Consider the following 23,063-nt stretch of genomic DNA (forward strand, 5'->3'; position numbering starts at 1 on the left):
CAACTTAGTAAAAAACTTGTGTATGTGAAGAAGTTCTAAGACATTTCTGATGTTAGTTTCAGGTAAGGATGGATCTTTTGAAAAAGATCAGGATGTCATCCTAGTTCAGCACTATATATTTGTCTAAAATATTGGAAAACATTCATGAATCTGGAGAAGATCACAGGGCAAAATAATCAATCTAAAGGGCATTACTGTGGATGTCAAACGTTATTAAATATTAATGGACCTCTTTCATTCAGATCCAATTGTAAATTCCTCTCAAGTCCAATATAGAGAAAACACATTATCTTCTGAAGGTAATTTAGCAGAACTGAAGTAAGAGGCATTGGGTAGTGGTTCCTAATGGATACAGTGTTCAGGAGTCTACAATCATTCACAACTCTCAACAAATTATCTTTTTTTTTTTTTTTACAAAAAATGTAGATATGCTGGAGATCCCAATACCCTAGCTTGTTCACTGAGATTTTCTGAGGAGGTTCATCTGTAATTTGTCTCACAGCACTTTATGGTTTCTCTTGTTTTTTGGAATGTACTCAGTTTTTTGGAGTGTTCTCTCTTTTGAATTGTGGGGCTTAAACTATTTCTGGGTTTTAATGTTGCGTTTAATTATTTTTAATGGTAGTTTGTCTTTTAATTTTGATTTTATATGCTATTGTAAACTGCCAAAAGGTACACAGCAGTATAATAAGTTAAATATGTAAATACATAAACACATGCATAACTTAGTATAAAACAGCATAATGTAGTCATTATGTCTACTTAACAAGTGGGAATGAGAAAAGCACTTAGGGCACTAACTGTATTCTGCACAGTTCAAAAACTTTCAATAAATTATGAGAAATCTAAAGTCTTAGTTTTTGCCTGACACCATCGTAAGATTCACAAATGGCAAATAAATGGGACTCCAATTGAACAAGTGCGCACCTATAAATACCTCGGAGTGCAGTTCCATGCTTCCTTATCCTGGAACGCCCATTTTCTTTGCCAGGCAAGTGTTGCACAGTGTACCTCATCAGCTATTACAAGATTCTACCATACAAAAGGAGCCCATTATATTCAGCGTGCAAGGTCTTGCAAGCTAGGGTAGTCCCTCAGCTTCTCTATGGCTCTCAAATCTGCTCCTTTGCAAAGCTTAATATAATTGAAACCATTCAGAATAATTTTATTAGAGCCATATTGATGGTACCAAAAAGTATCAAAAATGCCATTCTATGGGTAGAAATAGGTATAGTTTTGTTGGATGCCAGAGCATGGTTCCTTCCTCTTACCTTCTGGCTAAAGTTAATTCTATTTCCTATAGGTTCAGCCCCATTAGTATTTAGAGATCATTTTAAGTCATTGCAGCTAAAACAAAGCCTTAAAAATAAAATTGCTGGGCTTCTCTATGGAAAGTCTGTGCTTATTACTATTTGATAATGCTAGAACCACCCTGAAACAGCGAATCTGGGATATAGATCTCCAAGCAAATTTAAGTGTTACACCCCAATATCTGTCATTTTCTTCCAGAAGGGTTCGTTCCAGCTTCTTATTTATCATCCATCACAATTTTGAAATTTCGTAAAGCTTTCACTTTAGCCAAGCTGGATGCACTGCCCTCAGCAGTTCTTTTTGGATGTTTTAAGGGTATTCCCATGCACCTTCGGTTATGTCCATGTGGTGATGGCTCAGTAGAAACCCTAAGCCATATGTTGTTATACTGTCCCCTAAGGACTCTAGACAGATCCTTATATATCCATTATTAAATAAATTTCCAGGCAGGTAGTGTGATTTCTATTTAAAGCTACTTCTCTTGCACAAGGACCTGAAAATATCCTCCCAGTTTGCCCAGTTCTGTGCTACCATCTGCACAATACGCCACACCATCACTTAGATTTAGAATTTCTTAACATAGAATTTTATTTCAATTTATTTTAGTATTTTCATTCTTAATTTTAGATCATATTATACTAATTGTTATTTTTTTTGTTATATATATATAATATATATATATATATATATATATATATATATAGTGGGACGCGGTGGCGCTGTGGGTTAAACCGCTGAGCTGTCGATCGGAAGGTCGGCGGTTCGAAACCGCGCGGCGGGGTGAGCTCCCGTTGCTAGTCCCAGCTCCTGCCAACCTAGCAGTTCAAAAACATGCAAATGTGAGTAGATTAATTGGTACCGCTTCGGCGGGAAGGTAACGGCGTTCCGTGAGTCATGCTGGCCACATGACCCGGAAGTGTCTATGACAACGCCGGCTCTAAGGCTTAGAAACGGAGATGAGCACCGCCCCCTAGAGTCGGACACGACTGGACTTTACATCAAGGGAAACCTTTACCTTTACTTTATATATATATATAAATGTAAGATTGTTGCTATTATATAATTTTATTGTATCTGGCCTTAGGGCTGTAATAAACGTGTTGTTGCATTAGTTTTGGACCATTTGAGTCTCTGTACATTGAAGATTATTTAAATAGTATCTAAATTTAATATGTAGAGAAATTTTAAATTTCTAGAAATATGCATAATACTATGAGATGCAAACATTTTCTCTTAAGCTTTCACTTTTTGTTCATCGCAAAATATTTACCTCTCATCACAGGAATGGGAATGTTGTTTCCAGATTCTAAGCTTTGTAAAGTAGCTTGCAAGCCAGTAATCTGAACAATGAAAGAAAAAAAAATATCAAGAACCTTTCATTTCTTCCATTTAGGAAATCAGAAACAATACGTAAGACATTAAGTATAAAATATTTCAACATAGTTAATAATCTGAGAGTACTGTATTATATCAGATTATATATAATATCTTAACTCCTTGTTCAGAAAATCAATCAGGGTTAAAAATTATCTCTTTCAGCGCAACTTTGCATAGAAAGAAGGCAATGGAAGCAATTTCTCTCTCCCCTCATCATCCTTCATGCAAAAAGAATTTGTCACTCAAACTTGCATCTTGAACAGGAACCCTAGGATACCATCATAGTGGCCATTTATGGGAAACTTCCTGGAATCAAAAAGCCATAATGGAACCTATCATTGTTTCCACTCTGCCTTGCTCATGGGTCTGAGCACCTTGGAGACCTGTCTTTATTGAACAGAAATTGTCTCTGTTTTCTTGGTCTCAATGGCAAAGGATCACACGCTGTTCAGCATTGGAAAAACAATTACAGAATTGTGGAGTTTGAAGGAGCCATTTAGCCATCAAGTCCAACCCCTTGATCAATTCAGGAATCCAATTTAAAGCAATAACAACTGATGGCTGTCCAGCTTCTGTTGGATATTCAGCAAACAGGAGCTCTTCAGCTCCATCTGTAACTGGCTTCATTGTCAAACTACCCTGAATGTTAGGAAGCTTTTTCTAACCTTTAGTCAAATCTGCTTTGTTTATTCATTCTACTGTATATCCTAATTTTCAGATTATAAAGAACAGATTTTTATCTTCTGTGTGGTATCTTTTCAGGACTTGAAAAGAGTTATAAGGTTAAATCTCCAGGACCAGACGAACTGCATCCTAGGATACTGAAAGAACTAGCTGATGGTGTGATTGAGCCCTTATGAGAAAACTCTCTGAAAAAACTGGAGAATTACTAAGGAGCTACATGACTGAATAGAAGCAAATGCCATCTCTACCATCAACATGGGAGAAAAGGAAGATCCAGCAAACAAGAGACTGATCAGTCTGTAATTTGGGTGTTTGCAGGTAGATCATTTTATGATCTACTCTAGAATCTTCTCAGGTATTGAGAAGGTATTAACGTATTGAGAAGATTCTAGAGCAGATCATAAAGAGATCTATCTGTAAACACGCTGGAAAAAATGAAATAATTACCATAAGTTAGCATGATAGTTTGTCCTAGCAGTCAGATAGGCTCATAGATGCAAAGAGACGATGTAAACCATCAGCAACTCTTCAAATACCAGAAATACCTGTTCATTCCCATTCCAGAGAGCAGGACATGGAACAGTCAGTTTAAATTATAAGACGAGAGAATCTGACTGAATGTTAGAAACAGTAAGAACAGTTACTCAGTGAGGTGAGGGGCTCCCATTCGTTAGATCTGTTGAAGAAGAGGCTAGATAGCCATTTGTCTAGGATGCTTTTATTGGATTTCTGTACTGAATAGGGCTTTGGCCTTGATAGAGTAAATGGTCACTTCCAGCTTTATGATTCTGCATTACCATATTAATGTTGGCAGATTGCTGGGAAAGCCTTTAGCCCAGGAGAGATCAGAGAAGTCACACACACCAGGCATTTCTATAAAAATAATTTATTTACAGAAAGCAAACCAAAAGCAAAACATATTTAAAGGACTTAGCTCTCATTGAGAGCTACCTGGCTTGCTACATGCCGGCAGACAAGGGAAAGAGGAACTGAAACAAGTCCGGGCAGGTTCCTCCCCCCAGGTGCAATACTTAACATTCGAAAAGGGGGCAGTTGAATTCAACCTCTGCACCCGGCCAAAATGATTAGATACAATAGCACCTTAATCTGTTAGTAGGAAAACCATTAACAATTAATGCCCTCAATCCTTCCTTCACATTATATCTCAAAATGATGCCACTTATATTATAATGGAGAACAGTGAATTCTGCTTCTCTGTTTAAACAGTGAATTTAAACAGTGAATTCTGCTTCTCTGTTTAAAATAATGTTCTGCATATATTTAATTACAAATTACAACAGATTGAACGTAATTAGTTTCAAAATACTTTAAATGAGAATTCTTCATTCACTCTATCGAAACTTCCCAAGACAGGAACCTCAGTGAAAAGAATGATAATTAGCAGCAGCTTTTATCTGGATTTATGGATCTGAATGAGAGGTATGCATCAAACATGGAAATATTACTCATAGTATGACTTTGGTGAAGCAATCGGACACAATATTTGACTTACATGCAATTGTGGATTGCCGTGTGTTTTCAGATATTGTACCCACACACACACACAAAATCTACAATAGTACAGGATGATTGCTATGGATGTTGTGATGCTAGGGACTGAGGCATGAAAAAATGGTGTGTTTTTTCTACCCAAGAAAGGACTTAGTAGTTATTAATGTTACCTTTAATGAGAATTCTGCTTTAAAATGTCAAAATACAAAATGCCACTTCACACTATGAAATAATGGCCTGGGAGGCTACAATTGTAAACTAAGGGCCACTAGTCTGTTTAGACTTGTGTTCCTTTCCTTTCCACAAGGCACACTTTCCTAAAAAAAAAAGGCAACCCCATTGTTTAAAAGAAAGAAGATTCTGTCTTCTTGGCGCCACACTCAGTAAAAAAATTAACACTCTTTGGTGGGCATTGTTTAACTTTGGATTGTATCTTTGACAGGCCTTGAATTCTGGGGAATGGCACAGAATAAAACTAAGACATTAAATTCAATAATGTATTATAACACTTAAAATGGTCTCCATAAAAATGTAGGTTAAAAGTGCTGTAAGCCTTACCTGCCCGACAGCTCTGTCTCGTTCCAAACTTGTAAGCATCTTCTCTCTTAGTAGAATCTCATACTTTTCATTCAGCTGTCTTAACATAGGCTCATATGATGCATAATGTGTCTTTAGCCTACAGTACAGACAAGAAACTGTTTATAGGCTGCTTACCAAATAAGAGAAAATAAAAATTATTTAATAAAAATTATTTAGCATTTAACTCCATTGCAAGGTAATTTTTTTTCAGCTGCAGAATCATTATTACTTAATTTTTCCCTAATACTTTACCTAATCATGTTACATGAAAGGAATTAATACATTGGCCCTTTTTGCAGATAAATATTATGGCAGTCATAACGGTCCACATTATCCCCAAATCCCCCCATTTTGCCACTGCCATAAGTAATCAGGGGAAGAGTAAGGATGACAGCACTTATATTTTTCCATAATATAACTCTGGTCTTGGCAGCCCACTAAATTGTTAAATATTGTTTTGCTCTCAATTGTTCTGCTGAACCCTACTTTAACAGGCTACTCTATTAGAAGTATACTATTTAATAATAAAGAAAACAGCATTCTTAACAGTGTCAATCTCCAGTTGTGGAATATCCATCCTAACAGTGATTCACCTAATGACTAGAGAACCATTTTTTTTTTATATCTGGTGAAAAATATTTTATTTATTCAATAATATTAGCTTGTTTTATTTTATGATTTCATCCTTTATTTTATTCTGCCTTCAAAATCAGCAGAATGAAGGGCAATATATATTTTATTTGTTTGTTTGATTTCTATAGCCGCCCATCTCAGTGAGTGACTCTGGACGGCTTACAACAATAAAACTATAAAACAATTAAAACAATTACAATTAAAACAGTTAAAATATAAAATAAATGCAAAATAAATATACATGGCTGCCAAGCGAGCAATGCATGAATGTTAATACAGCCAAGAGACGGGACCATCCACACGCTCAAGGCCGCAGGCCCAAGCACAAAGCCAGGTCTTCACGGCCTTACGAAAGGCCAGCAGGGTCGGGGACATCCTAATTTCTGGAGGGAGGATGTTCCAGAGGGCAGGCACTACGGCTGAAAAGGCCTTTTAGTTCCCACCAACCGACACTCCCTGGCTGACGGGATTCGCAGCATACCCAACCTACTAGATCGAATTGGACGGGCAGAAACAACTGGGAGAAGGCAGTCCCTTAGGTAACCTGGCCCCAAGCCATGAAGGGCTTTAAAGGTGACAACCAGCACCTTGAATTGCACCTGGAAGCACACCGGCAACCAATGCAGCTCCCAAAGCAGTGGTGTTACATGCGTCGAGTACCCAACACCATTTACTATCTGTGCAGCTGCATTCTGCACCAGTTGAAGCTTCCGAATGCTCTTCAAGGGCAGCCCCATGTACAGCACATTACAGTAGTCCAGACAGGAGGTCACGAGGGCATGAGTGACTGTGAGCAAAGACTCTTGGTCTAGGAATGGGCACAGCTGGCGCACAACCCAAAGGTGTGCAAAGGCCCTCCTAGCCACGGCTGCCACCTGCTCAAGCAGGAGCCGTGAGTCTATGAGGACCCCCAGATTGGGCACCGGGTCTGTCTGGGGCAGTGCAACCCCATCAAAGACCAAAGGCGGAAAAACCTTAGCACCGGGAGGCCCACAAACCCAAAGCCACTCAGTCTTGCTTGGGTTGAGTCAAAGCCCATTGCAGCCCATCCAGGCCCTTACAGACTCCAGGCACCGGGTCAGGACATCCACGGCATCACTCAGGCGGTCTGGGATAGAGATATAAAGCTGAGTATCATCAGCATATTGGTGGTATCTTACCCCAAACCGTTGGCTCACCTCCCCCAACAGTCTCATGTACACGTTAAATAGGAGAGGGCAGAGAACTGAGCCCTGAGGCACCCCACAGAGTAGGGGACGTGAGCTGGATCTTTCCCCCCCTATCAACACCGACTGGAACCAACCCCGGAGGAAGGAGGAGAACCAGCACAACACTGTGCCACCCACCCCCAACTCCTGAAGCCAGTCCAGAAGGATACCATGATCGATGGTATTGAAGGCCACTGACAGGTCAAGAAGAGCAAGGATGGTCGCACTGCCCCCATTCCGCTCCCACCAGAGGTCATCTAAGAGTGCAATCAATGCCGTCTCAGTCCCATAACCCGGCCTGAACCCTGACTGAAAAGGGTCTAGATAATCCACTTCATCCAGGGTCCTCTGCAGCTGCCACGCAACCACTCTCTCTACAACCTTCCCCAAAAAGGAGAGGTTGGAGACTGGATGAAAACTGTCCAGGATGGTTGGGTCAAGTGATGGCCCCTTGAGGAGAGGATGCACCACCGCCTCCTTAAGAGCTGGCAGGAGCACCCCCTCTCTCAAAGAGGAATTAACCACCACCCAGACCCAATCACGTGCCTCCTCCCGGGCAGCCTTGACCAACCAGGAAGGGCACGGATCTAATAAAGAAGTGGCCAAACTAGTAGCTGTGAGGGCCCTGTCCACTTCCTCAGGTGCAACCGGATCAAACTTCCCCCAGATAACCATGCCAGACTTTGCCCCTGTATCTTCCACTGGCCCTGCCTTAAAGCTGGAGTCCTATGTAGAGCAAATGTGAGCAACTTTATCCACTAGATGCACAGCATATTCCTCACAGCGACCCTGCAGGTGAAGCTCGGTATTCCTCCCTCCAAGAAGGGACCGAGTCACCCAAAATAGGGCCGCCGGACGGCTATCTGCAAATGCAATAAGGGAGGAGAAATAACCATGTTTCACCGCCCTTACCACCACGAGGTAGGCTCTAATAGTGGCTCTAGCTCATGTTCGGTCATCTTCGCTCCCCGTCTTCTGCCAGCGGCAGTCCAGGTGTCTCTTAGCCCTCTTAAGCCTCCTCAGCTCCTCCGTAAACCACGGGGAGCTGCGGGAGCCATGGGCATTGAGAGGCCGCTCAGGCACGATCTGATCCAAGGCCCTGGCCACTCCCTCATTTCACGTGGCCACCAAGGCCTCAGTTGGACCATGCAGCAGACTTCCTGGAACAACCCCAAGCTCCCTCTGAAACCCAATTGGGTCCATCAGTCGCCTGGGGCGGGCCTATCTAATAGGCCCAGACTCCATGGCACCAGAGAACTGGAGGCTCACCAGGCAGTGATCTGACCATGACAGGGGGGAAACCAAGATCTCCCCAATTTCAGAACACTCTGCCACTGCTCCGACAGAAAAACCAGGTCAGGCGAATGACCACCATTATGCGGGACAGGCCCATGGCTGTCATGGTAACCATGAACCCCCGAGCTACCTCCACCCCCGCCCCCAAGGAAGGCAGGTTGAAATCCCCCAAGACCATAAGCCTGGGGAACTCCACTGCCAACCCAGCTACGGAGTCAAGGAGCTCAGGCAGGGCGGTTGCTATGCAGCAGGGAGGCTGGTACAATAGCAACAGTCCCAGCTGATCCCTAGAGCCCAACTTAACAAACAGGGTCTCGCACCTGGCAATCTGAGGAGCAGCGCCCCTGGATGCCTCCCAAGTGTCTCGGATGACCACCGTTTATTTGTTTAAATAAACAAATGCAAAATGGCATGTGAATTAACAGTCTGTAAATTACAAATGAAGCAGATCAATTTCAATTTCTCAAATGTTAGTAAAAGAATTTAAATGTGAAATGTTCTATCATGCTAAATGGAAAACTCAGCACTTAATTATATATCCTGCATTTATAAGCATCTTCAGTGATATACCACAAAAATCATAAATCAGAGCATAAAACTAATGGAGGAACAAGATACATTAAAATCTGAGAGTAGCTTTAAAATGAGAGCATAATGAAACATATAATATTAAAAGCACAATGGTACAAGACAGTTTTTATGTCCAGTATATCAAAAATTCCTACTTCAGCATATCTATTCATCTATTTATTTGGCTTTATTTCTGTATGTATTATTCTTCCTCCCAAAGAATGACACCTTTAAAAAACACAATAAACCATATACTACTCTATTTTCCATATCCCACACAACTACCTTGGTCTTTGATACATTACTTTTCATAGCCATACAACCTATCTAATATTTGATACAAATCATTTGGGTTCTTAGCCAACAATAAATATCATCTACATACAGATGATAAACAGTATATACAGTACTACAAACAGTAATTAAATATATGCAGAACACTATTTTAAACATTGTTAACTAGATGTGGAAGTAGCAGTGCTACATATCCCAATAATTGTAAGATCAAACAAAGAAACTTCCAGACTAAAGAGGCGGGAACTTAACAAATTCAAGAATTAATGAGCTTCCAAATCAATTTAACATCTAATGTTTTTTTATCTACAGTACAGCACTCTAGCAAAGCATGTATGAAAGGTTGTATATCTCTCTAGCTTCAAATAGAAAGAAAGCTATGCAAAAGCAGAAAGACATGCTATGAATGAACTGAAGCAATGAGAATTAAGAAACAATCATTACCCATTTAAAACAAAAGATTAAAGAAATTTATAATCAACTAGATTTAATAGAAGTAAATGAGACCCATGAGAAGTTGAATTTTGTCAAACAGAAATATTTTGAAAAAGGCAGTAAGATAAATTGCTGGCTTTCCAACTGCAAAAGAAGCAAGACAAAATAACTATTACCTTTATTGGGATGGAACCAGACATTTTTCTACAACAAATTACATGATGAAGCAATTTGTTATATACTTTTAAGTATTAGAGTGAACCACATCTGATCTAGAAAAGACTGAAGAGCATTTAAATACAATACTACTTATAAAGTTGACAGATCAACAAAAGGAATTTTTTAATAAACCCATGCTGGAAGATTAAACTAAAGAGGCAATTTAAAAAAAAAAAACCTGAAACAGAACAAAGTTCCAGGACATGATGGCATCTCAGCAATATACTACACAACATTTCCAGAAATTTTGATTAAATCATTAATCATTAATATCCAGGTACTGAATGAGATTCAGCATCATCAAGAGCTTCCTTCATCGTGGAAAGCTTTAATCTCTCATCTGTTGACCAGTATAGATGAAATATTGCCAGGTATACCTCAGCAAGAGAATGGCCTTGAAGTGTAGGAGTATTCCATATTGCTCTATTATATAAACTGCATCAGTCACGAGAACTATATACAAAAAGGAACAGCTGCAACTTATGTGGTAATAGTAAAATACAATACTAGCTCTTCAAAATATCAAATAGATTGGGGATACTCTTTGTATTCACTTACCTTTTAATGTCATTAATGAGCCTGTTCTTCTCCTGGACTACTCTTTTATGATGCATTCGATGGAAGTCACGCTCTCTCTGCATTTTTAGCAGTGCATCTTTAGCTTTGCTGCGTGGAAGCAAAAAAATGAAATTATGATTTCCCAATAAACTCCTACTCTTCATGCAAGTAAGGCATCTATCATGGGACTAGTCATCCTGTTTCAGAGATGTAGAGAGATTCTCCAATAAAAGAAGCAAGTTTGGCACTTAATCTAATCCTATTGCCTGTCCTGGTTTTATTTGACCCTGTTATTTGCATCCCTCCTTTGTTTTTGTCAACAGTATAATGGTGGGAACAACTAGATGTACGGCATATTCTCAGCTAATTTTGCATGAATTTTGCTGCTAGCCTTTGCATTTTCCTTTTATCACTGTCAACAAAATTTGTGAAGGGACTGAACTGCCCATTAAATGATCTTGATTGCCCTTGCTCTTGCTTTTGCCTCCCTCATGTGAACTCTGTGTGTTTTACAACAGCAGCACATAACAAAGAAACCAAGGGACAACAAAGGTCTGCTGTTTCCATCTTCCTGAGCTCACAATTTGAGATCCACATCACAATCTTTCTACCAGCTCAGTATTTTATATTATATAAAGCATATTATACAAATGCTTTTTATTTCAAGGACGTAAGAAATATCTGATCACCTATGCCAATATGATGCATTTGGATTTAAAAACAGGCTAAAGACGTAACAAGAATTGCTCAGTGAAAATAGGAATCTTTCATGTATTTGTAAATAACTGGAAAAATAAAAGCAACTTCAAAGAAGGAGGGACCTTGAGAAAGATGACAAAATTTAAACACTTATATAGAATCAAGATAATTTATTAGGACATATCAATAAATTGTTACTGAAATGCGGTATGGAGATAGAACAAATCAAAAATTGCATGATAAAATGGATGCAAAACTTCAAAGAAGTAATAACAGCAGAACAATGGCAAAAATTGTGGAAACAATAAATTTTACACCAAACCACAATGTGAAGGAAAATTGCTACAAAATGTTCTATAGATTGTACATATAATTCTGTCAACAACTGCCAGATGGACAAACCATACAACAATAAATGTTGTAAATGCCATAATGAAGAAAGGACATTTTATCATTTGTGGTGATCATGCAAAAAGTTGCAAAGTACTGGAAAAAATACACCAAAACATCTAGAAAACATCTAGAAAATTCTGAAAACAGAATTTGAATTGAAACCACAAATATTTTTGTACGATATGTCCTAGACAGTACTAATGAAAAACATCACAATTTACTGAGATAGATGCTGACAGCAGAAAGAATCAATCTAGCACAACATTGGAAAAGAGAAACCTTCCTGACAATATAAGATTGGGAGGCCAACATTGAAGAATATGCAGTAATATAAAAATTGACTATATATTCATTACAAACTCTAACCAAATTCAAGCAGAAATTGTTCCCTTATATACAACATATTATGACACAAGGCAAGCTAAGACATTTAGAATATGATTTTTGAAGAAAAAGAGAAACTGTTTTAAAAAATAATTAAAATGAGTTAAATAGAAATGAGCAATAATTGTAGGTGTTTAAAACATAATATAAAATATGTAAGGAGCAGTTAGCGGTAAAGAAAAAGAGAAGAAAAACAATAAAAGAGGCAGGGTCTATTTGAATGCTTTTTTCTTATAATTTTTTTTATTTTTTATTGCAATCACTATATCAAATCTCATCCTTCGATTTTTCACTTCAATCTTCATCTCAGTGCAAAGCTTATGCAACAGTAACATAAATTAACAACAACAAAAACAAAAGGTCAATAACATAGATGACTGAGGGACTGCAATTTTATGTATGTATATGTATGCCCTTCGTTCTTTGTTTTTGTTTTTTCTACCGTTTTTCTACTTAATTAATAAAAATAAAAAATAAATGAGAGACAGCCATCTGGTTTCATGATTATGTGACAGGTGAGAGTGCCAAAGCTGCATCTGGAACCTCATCTGGATAGGCTGACTTGGAGGAATGGACTGAAATGTTTAGGAATATTAGCTGACCAACAGAAAACCAAATTAGGGTGGGTAAAAATTCCAGTTTATAAACAAAAGTCATGTAAGGGTGCTGATGTTATAAGCCTCTCCCATATTATAATCCTGCATAGGTTATAAAACTGTTCAGACTGGGGCCCAGCAAGAACCTCTCCTGGTGATTTCTAGTCAACCAATAAGATCTAGTAGGGAAGATATTCTTTGAGGCTCATCCTTGAGGGACTGTCACTGTCAGGAACCAGGAGGGCCTGCCTTTTCGGTAGTAGCCTCTCAGCCTTAGAATAGTGCTCCATCTGAGGTCAGGTCAGCACCAACCCTTCTGGCATTCAAGAAAGCTGCTAAGAGACTTGGATGTTCCAGAAGGTCCTTTCCCTGCAATAGGCAATTACTGTTTTGGGGGTTTGGGGTTCTCTCTAGTTTACTTTTGTATTATTATAAGCCATTCATAGCCTTTTTTTCATTGAGCAGCATATAAATTGCAGAAATAAACAAACTTGGGTCTTGCTGAATTAACAGGTACTTGACCCACCCTTTACTGGACTTGCAGACATCAAAAGTGCCATTCAAAACTGCTCACCTTCTAAAATCTGGTGTCATGAATCTTTCTCTTGATCCAAATCTATAAAAAAAGGTAACACAGTAACAACAGTGAAAACATACTTGGCTGCAAATTTATAGCTCTCCATTTCTTTCTTCAAATCTCTGTTTTCCCTCTCCAACTGTTGATTACAGGTATAGGCATCTGGAACAAATCCAACATCTTTAGGTTCGAGCATACCCCTCTGCATCAATTCATACCTGAAATTAAGCAAATGAACTTTAGTCTTTTTTTTTTTCACTCTTCCTCATTATGAGGATTACAAATACCATGAGCAGGAATCTTTATCCATAGCACAACACCAACTCTTCTTCTTGACTGTGGGTTACTTTAAATAGAAGCCACTACAATGCTACATTCCTCATGACTAAATAGAATTACCCGCTAAAATAGAAACCCCATGGGTTAATGCAACTTGCTTCATACAGTGAATACTGGGAAACTACTATTATCTCTAATTATTTTTGAGAGGTCAAGGGGAGGGAAAGAACATGGGCGGGAGGTATCAATCAAATATCTTCAGAATGCAGTACTGTAGCGTTTCTAAAAGAAAAAAAAACAGACCTAATTTTATTGGAAATAAAGATCAAGCAATACATATTTTTGGAATATATATTTATTGATCCACATCCTCCTGTGGACACAGACATTTGCCAAGGTAGTAATTTTACTGAACTCTAGAAAGAGGATACAGTTTGAATAAAGCAGATAGGGCAGAAGATAGTTTTGATATGCTGATGGATCACTAACTAATGGGAATAATCAGGAATGTGCACTACAGTTTTGGAAAACCCTGTAAAATATATTAGATTAAGTAATTCTTGATCTTATTCAGCAAACTAGTTCTTAGTGTTCTTAAGAAAGAACATAAGCTTAACATTAATTTGGGACTAGACTTTGCAAAAGCAGCAAAACTAAAATGAATTAAATAGTAAATTATAATATAAAGAATATGGGGAAGGATGCAAATCTCCTTTTTTAACATGTGCAAAGGCTGCTTAATCATATTTTGAAACAGCTCATCAAATACAAATTTTGGAATCTTAGTAATGAAAACATTCTTAGTAGAGATGAAGAGATCTGGAACTATCATGAATCTATACAATTCACATCTAAAAGCTGATTTTAGAAACATGGAAGATATACCAATGAACTAGTCTAGGAGGAAGTATGTTGATTAACACTGCTTCAGGAGCTGATTGCCTATTCCCATTTACTTAACTATGTGTGAAAAATGTAATCAAAAAATAAAGTCATGATGCAAACTACTGCAATTTAAGCACTTTATAATCTATTTTTAATGGAACTAGAATTTTATGCTGAGCTGAAATTTGTCCTTGAACATGAGAGTATAGCTTGCTATTTCACTAACTGGTCCATGAATCAAAAACTTAAGACATGAAATCAACACTAAGTAATGCAAAACCACTATAGTGCATAACACCTTCACAATATCACAGCTCAACAAATTATTATTTATAAGACGATGAAAATTCACAAGCATGTGGATAACACATACAAGACATTTGGGGCAAAGTTTATTTCCCCCTGATCTAAGCTTTTATAAAGGACTACAGGTAGAGTACAAATTCAGAAATAATAATGTGCAAATAGACACATTTATTGCAGTAAAAGCAAGCACGCTTTTCAAGCAAAAATTAATGCATCTTTTAAACAAAGGTAACACTATTTCAATTTTACTCAATTTCTAAGTAGACACTTCACTTTTTGACCTAGCAAGAAGCCCAATGCATGGGCAATATTTCTAAGTCACTTTTTTACTAATGTGTAACTCCTCAAAATGTGTAACTCCTCAAAAATCATCTCAGAAATATATAAGAATAATCTGTTAAAACAAACAGTAAAGGAAAAAAAAGTTAAACATTTGGAAATTAAAAGAAAATCATGTTATGATCAAAACTATCTAAGTTTGGGACATGTCTTTTTCGTAAAGGAAAGCTATTCTGCAGCAAAGTTCTTCTGGTCTGTTGCAAAATTTTATCTCGGCAAAGGTATGGTGTAGTTGCTGAATGAGTTGCAAATAAAGGAGCCCCAGATTCAAAGCCTGCTTCTGTTATGGACTTGCTAGGCATACCGCAATCAGGAAAACCTGAAAATTGATTATTAAAACTGAAGGTGATGGTATTTATTAAGCACTGCCACAACCATCTATGAAACAGGGAAATTAATGATAACGAAATAGAGCCGTCAAGATGAGATGATTCCCTCAAAAATGCAGTAATTCAGAAGAGTTGAAGCTTCTCTTATCAACAATGTGATCTTGGTGACTATTCAGTGAGGTTGATTGTATTATGGCAATCAAAGCTATCAGGAAAAAAAACTGGAGCTGATCCTTCAAAAGTAGTATGTTTTCTATGTCTGAATAGCATTGACAAAGATTTTTCTTTTCCCATTCTTCCCTGAGAACACTACAGATCTTTCCATTTTTCTGGTGGTACTCCGTACAGCACTGTGTTTGGCTATGTAACACTGCACAGAAGAAAGCAGAGGCTAGTTTTAAACTACATTTTTACTTCTCTTCTGGAATGGTTTCTCATGGGATCCCTATTCACTGTGTGTCTGGGGGAGACTTTTGCCATCAGTACAAGTCATAGCAGTTAGCTATCCCCACCACTTTTTTTTTTTAAGAATTTAAAAATGTCTAGCTCCAAACTCCTGTATCTATTCTCTGTAGTTTGGCAAGTTTTTGCCTTGACTGTTTTTAACCACTGTCTGTTTTTTTCTTCTTTTTATTCAAGGAGCAAGCAATAGTTAAGGAAAACTGCAGATATCACTACAACAATAGGTATCAATCTTTTTTTAGATGTCAATCTTTAACTGTCCAAGATAGTAAGAGCACAACTTTGCATTAAAAGCTCCCATTTTTCTGAAATATGGCTTAGCTTATCCACAAAGAATCATGCCTGCAAACATTTAATTCAGTCAAAGAACAAAATCAAAGGTATTCTAAATGAAATCATAACTCTCCAAATTTCTTGGACCTATTTCAGTGAAACTAGGTAGGTTTTACATTTTCACATGGATTCAATGTAATAACTTCCCTCCATTCTGTTCAAAAACTTAAAAAAAAAAAACCAATACAACGATTCCTTAAGATTTGATCCTCCAAAGCACTGTGTCAGACTTGCCACCAAAGGCAACGTCAAAAAATGGTCAAGGCAGCGGCACATTATACGGTAGGCAAATTAGGCGTTTGCCGAGGGCCCTGCAAAAAGAGGGGGAGACCCTTTCCTGCCCCACATCTGGTAGCAAACCCTCAAAGCTACTTCTGGAGATGGGGGATGGGGTGGGGAACAAGCCACTCGCTGCACGCTCTCAGAAATAATTACAATATTTTCTTTGCAATATTTAAAACATTATACTGAAAGGAAAAAACCTTAATTTTAAATATCTAAATAGATAATGAAAAAGCTATGTTCAAACCACGCTTATAAGCATATTCATCTCCCTGCCTAATTTAATTAAATATTAATTCTTCAGCAGGTTTTCATATGTGAAAGGGCCATTTAATCTGGGTTCTTATACATGTAAATGAATCAATTTTCACAGGATTAATTATTTTTGCATCCCATTAGTGTTTCATCACAGCATGGATCAGCTCGCTGTGTATTACCAAATGAAAGATACTTGTATAGAAAGAAAATTAATAACTGTAATTTGATTTACATTAATGATTAACACTTTAAAGGCATTTATAAAATATGCACACCTATGTACTTGCATACTTTTTCAGTTAAGGACAAAAAAGAGTAAATAAAAGCATTTATTAAATATACCTATACACTCTTTCAAGGTAAACACAGAAAAGAAAGACAAACAGATAAAATAAATAACTATCACACCATAACGATTTTGCATTTTGTAGATGCCATTACTTTTCTTTCTGTGGGCAAGTCTTAATGGACATATATTCTTTTTGAAAAACTTAATGCTGTTTAGAAAGTAAACATTGTACTTATTGTACTTCTTTCATACAGGCCACTCACTTTGTATTAGATCCACTTTCATTCAGCAGCCATTCATTCTTGTCCCTCTTTCTTGCTTTACCACACATCCTTCTTAATTGCCCCATGATGAACCCAGTTCGGAATTCTCCTAAATACAACTTAATCACAAGCCATGCAGGATATGAATTAAGTTTATTCAGTGAGAATCAGCATCCAGTTCCAAAATGAAGTCATGATTAACTTTTGGTGCACAGCTCAGCAGCTTAAGGCTTCCCCCCTCCACCCCAGAGCACACAAACAGCATTTTTCTGTAACTTTCACTTCTCCCCATTTGGCCCCCCTTATGCATCTGTTCAGCCGTCTTCAGCAAGCACAAAAGTGTGACTTTGACGGTTTTTTCTCTCCCTCACATCTCTTACCAGCTTGCTGAGGAATGCCGGCCGGTTCATGTGCAGGTTTTTCCTTCAGCACCAACCCCCTCCCTTCCTTCACAGCAGTAGCAATTCATGACAGTGTGGAAACTTTGATTTAAAACACCTTGCAAAGGTTCCACCATGACACTTTCCCACTAATTTCAACTTACTTTAATATTTCTCCTGACATACTCAACTCTCATGTCCACATAGGAATGGGCAGTTAATGAGTTTTCAAACAACGGTATCATCCGCATATTAAAGTACACATATATTCTAAACCCCATGTAACATACCTCTAATGTTACTCTAAGTATTTGTTACACATTTAGCCATAACTTCATTAAACAACCAAGGGAACGTCATACCTCCTTGTCTTACTCCCTGTTCAGTATTGAACGATTCACTAGCATGCAATTTATTCTCATATACAGTATGCTTTACTTTCATCGTATACTGCTCTTATCACATTAAGCCACCATATTTACACAGAACATTCCATAATCCAACCCTATTTATAACACACTTTCTTTAAACAATAAACTACTTCATATTTATATATTGCTCAATGACTTGCTGAACAGCAAACATACTGTATGTTGTCCATACCCTGTGCCCAGCATAAGTTGCACACCCACTCCAGAAGCAAACTACAACTGTAGCTTATAGTACGAACTATAAGTATAGTTTATAGTACAACTATAGTTGACGGCCTTCAATACCATCAACCATGGTGTCCTTCTGGATCAGCTCCATGGCTGGGAGTGGGCACCACAGGATTGTGCTGGTTTAATATTTATTTATTTATTTATTTTCTATTCCGCCTTTATTATTTTTATAAATAACTCAAGGCGGCGAACATACCTAATACTCCTTCCTCCTCCTCTTTTCCCCACAACAACAACCCTGTGAGGTGAGTTGGGCTGAGAGAGAGACACTGGCCCAAAGTCACCCAACTGGCTTTCATGCCTAAGGTGGGACTAGAACTTTCAGGCTCCTGGTTTCTAGCCCATTGCCTTAACCACTAGACCTTTCTGCAGGGTCGGTACCAGTTGGTGTTGATTGGGAGTGAAAGGTCCCACCCTCGATCTTTATGTGATGGTGATTTCTGGACGATTCTTGCCATGGGAACAGAAGAGGAGATGGAGAAGAACATATCTTATTGTATTGTGACACATTTAGAATATCTTCTCTAAATGAGTGATTTACATTCTATTATTATTATTATTATTGTGTGTGGGTAACCTACAGTTAGATTCAGTCTAAGACTGGTGGAAACTTAATAGTTCAAGTCCTAATCAAGGAGCTAAGAATAAGGTAGTGCCTAGAATAAAGGCAGATCCAAGCAGAGTGGTTTATCAGAGATAAAATTAAGGTGTTCAGGTCCAATAAATTCAGTATTTCCAGATATCAGGGAGTCCTTTAGGTAGTGCTCCAAGGGCTCCAATCACTATTGGTATAACAACAGATTTCTTTTTCCATAATAGGTGTTCAACTTCAATCTGCAAGTCCCGGTATTTTGTAATTTTTTCCAACTGCTTTTCCTCAATCCTAGCATCACCCGGTATACCAACATCAATGAACCAGACTACCTTCTTTTCAATAACTGTTGTATCAGGCATGTTATGAACAAGATGCCTGTCTGTTTGGATCTTAAAGTCCCATAAGATCATAGCCTGCTAAGTTCCTTGTCAACTTGATGGACCCACTGGTTCTTGCTACATTCAAATCCAAATTCTGGCAGTTTCCAATGAATAATTTTGGCAACTCAGTCATGACGCCGCTTATAGTTTGTGAAATTTTGCTGCAGTCACTGATCAAATGGTCAATTGTTTCATCCTTTTCATCACAAAGGTGACATTTACTGTTGTTTGTTACATGATGAATTTTCGCTTTCATGCAATTAGTCAGCAAAGCTTGTTGAGCCGCTAAACTAAAGCCTTCAGTTTCTTCAACACTCCTGTTGTTAACCAACTCCATGTGGGGTTTTTATTGGATTTTCCTTCTATATCCTTCAAGTACTGACAATGCATTGGCGTGTTCTTCCAATGAACAAATCAGTTTTCAATTGTTTCTTTTCTATGCTCAGCTTTCACCTTTGTTGTTTTCAAGAGCTTTCCTTGATTGACTTCCTTCAGCAAGAATTCTTGGTTTTTCTTAATGTAGTCATTCGGGCCACGTTTTTCTTCCTCCACAATTTGTTTCACCTATAGGAGTCCTCTACGCCCTTTGGTTCTTGGCAAATACAGCTGATCAATATCACTTTTTGGATGCAAAACATGGTGCATTGTCATTAGTTTTCTTGTCTTCCGAACCAAGTTATCAAGTTCCATAACATGTAACAAAGTCAATTATTTCTCCTATATATTGAATAACAGGGACTGCCCAGGTATTAATTGCTTTAATGATGTTTCCACCATTTAGCTTTGATTTCAAAATTTTCCAAAGTCATTTGATATATTTGGTAGAAGTATTTTGACTTGATTCTATAATAAATCAGAAGCTTCCAAAACTCCCAAATATTTGTAGCCTTCTTCTAATACTACTGCCTTTATCAAATCTTCATTGTTAAGCTGTATTCCATTACCTTCAAAATTCAAAAGCAGCAACAATAACTAATACTCCTGCCTCCTATTTTCCCAGAACAACCCTGTGAGGTGAGTTGGTCTAAGAGGGAGTGACTGGCCCAAAGTCACCCAGCCAGCTTTCCTGCCTAAGGCAGGCCTGGAACTCACCGTCTCCTGCTTCTAGGCTAGATGTTCACCACTACACCAAACTGGCTCTTAATGGTTCTGTTTTATTAGTTTCTTCTATTTCAAACTTTTTTTTCCATTTCATTATATTGTTATAATAAAGTATAAATATTATTATATAATAACTGAAACCAGTTTTTAAAAAAGAGAAGGGAAATTTTACAGAAAACCTTTGTCAGAATATTTTTAAATGCCAAGTGTATTTCAGAAATGTATTTCTTCCTCCTCTTTCTTTCTTTCGCTTTTCTAAAAAAAAAAAGATAAAATCCTTACAAGTCTGCTGTATCTCTAGTCAATGCACAGAATTCTTCCCTCCTTTCCCTTAACTAATCAATATTATTGTGAGATTATCAACATATTCTTAATCCCAGATATTTCAGTGGCAGTAAGGAAATACAGAGCCTTGTGTGGTGCAGAGTGGTAGGCGGCAGTATCACAACCGAAACTCCCCACAACCCGAGTTCGATCCCAGAGGAAGCTGGATTCTCAGGTAGCCGGCTCAGGCCGACTCAGCCCTCCATCCTTCCGAGGTCGGTAAAATGAGCACCCAGCTTGCTGGGGAAGGTGACAACTGGGGAAGGCAATGGCAAACCACCCTGCTATAGCCTGCCAAGAAAATGTCGCGAAAGCAGAGTCCCTCCAAAGGGTCAGGCATGACTCGGTGCTTGCACAGGGGACCTTTCATCTTTCACAAGGAAAGACAAGAATGTTAACTAAATAAGTCTTCTCATGAGCTATGACAGACCAGAAATTTGAGCACTAAGGCATGTCAAGTCCCCCCTACAAGATTCAATGAATTGACTATCTAATGTGAATACTTCCTTATGCAAAAACCTGTCAGTCTAGATGTTAAAGAAATGATGAGTCAAGCTTCCTTTTTAAATCTGATAGGATAAGTGAAAAAGGATGAATAAAGATAAACTCTTTCTCACCCCGACAAAAAACACTCTGGAACAGGACTGGACAGGACTGTGCAATCCAACTGAGAGATTAGACCCAGTGCTCTAGAACTAGAATAGTCTGGTTTAGGTCATCCCAGATGCAGTCAACTCAATCCACAGTTTGGAACAAAACTCAGAAACAAAAGTGTACCTTTGTTTCTCAGAAAAACACTATTTGTTTGTTTTCTGGGCTTACATACCTCTCCAACTGATATCAAGTCTGATCAGCTGACATACCCTATTTTTGTAAATAAGGTCAAAAATATACCAACCAGTAACAACACAATAAAATAGCACAAATCAAAGTTTAAAATCAGAGATCAATAAAATAACTTCAAACAAGGTAAACTAGTATGGGGGTAAAGTTGACAAATTTCATGGAAATCAATATCAGAACTTTCAGCCAATGTTCTTTTAGAAGCTACGTATTTTTAAATGCCTGTAACATTGTTCTTTGGGCAGAACATTCAATGAAATTTTGAATAATTTGTTTAAAATATCAGTGATTAACACTTCATTCAAATTTCAAACAGACATTGAAATGGGAAAGAGGTGCTCATATAGAACAAACTCTCCTGAAGAAAATGGGACTGACTGTGGTTGATACATAAGTTTAAGGAATTACTAATTGTCCTTTTTTTCTATTTTAGCATTAAATCATATAGCTGGAAGGGACTGTTTTGGCCATGCAGTCAAACTTCCTGTTCAATGCAGGAATCCACATTAAAGAATCCCAGGGAGATGTCTGTCTAGCATCTACTTCAGCACACCCAGTGAAGGCAAGATCATTACCGCCACAGGTAACTTATTCCACTGTCAATCTGCTCTGTTTTCTAAAATTCAGGCGAAATTTGCCTTCCTATAAATTAAATCTAATATTCTGTATCTTCCACTCTGAAATGGGGGGAGAACAAGCTTCAGCTGCTGTAGTGTGACATCTTTTGGGGTACTTGCCCCCTCAATCTTTTCTGAAATCTACATTTAACAAGCTCCTTTTATTTTTTCTTCATAGGACTTAGTTTCTGGCTCTTTTAATCATTCCTACTGACCTTCTGAATCATTTTTCAGGATCTTTCTTAAAGCATGGTGCCTAGAACTAGGCACAGTATTTTGACCAAAGACAAATAAAGGGGAGCAATTATTTCCTGTGTTTTGGAAATTATATTTCTTTTGATGCAGCTTAAAATTTCAGTTACCTTGACTCTGCTGCCACATATTCAGTCTGTCAACTATTTCAAATTCTTTTTTCTCAAATATCATTACAAAGCTAGATATCCCGCATCCTATATCTATGCATTTGATTTTTATTTCCTAAGTGAAGAACTTTGTATTTGTCCCTGCTAAAGTTCATTCTGTTACTTTCTCTAACCTATCAAGAACATTTTAAAATTTTATTTCTGTCTTCTAAGCAATTAGCTATCTCACTCAATTTTGTGTCTGAAATTTGAAAACCATCCCCTCCACCTCTTCATACTCTCTCATCAGCTGTCTACGTCCTCTAGGCATAAAAACAGACTCATCAATCTAAGCTAAGCAATAAAGGAAATAATTCTTCCCTAGTAAAAATAGTCATGAAAATGTTCTTATCTTTATTCAGCAGCACTGTGAGCCAATATGAACTCAGGGTTCTAAATCTCCACACTTA

General features: G+C 37.9%; 1 protein-coding gene across 1 annotated transcript in view; it reads right to left on the minus strand.

Moving 5' to 3' along the window:
• The window catches only part of SPAG16 (sperm associated antigen 16), a 298,090-nt gene that overhangs the window by 258,796 nt on the left and 16,231 nt on the right, over positions 1-23,063 (minus strand). Inside the window, exons 6-9 of the mRNA XM_063317912.1 lie at positions 13,406-13,543; positions 10,677-10,784; positions 5,443-5,560; positions 2,582-2,651 (exon numbers count right to left, since the gene is read on the minus strand). Coding sequence (XP_063173982.1) covers positions 2,582-2,651; positions 5,443-5,560; positions 10,677-10,784; positions 13,406-13,543 — 434 coding nt within the window. The remainder of the gene's footprint in view (positions 1-2,581; positions 2,652-5,442; positions 5,561-10,676; positions 10,785-13,405; positions 13,544-23,063) is intronic.

Source organism: Candoia aspera, chromosome 1, assembly GCF_035149785.1.
Source record: "Candoia aspera isolate rCanAsp1 chromosome 1, rCanAsp1.hap2, whole genome shotgun sequence".
NCBI lineage: Eukaryota > Metazoa > Chordata > Lepidosauria > Squamata > Boidae > Candoia > Candoia aspera.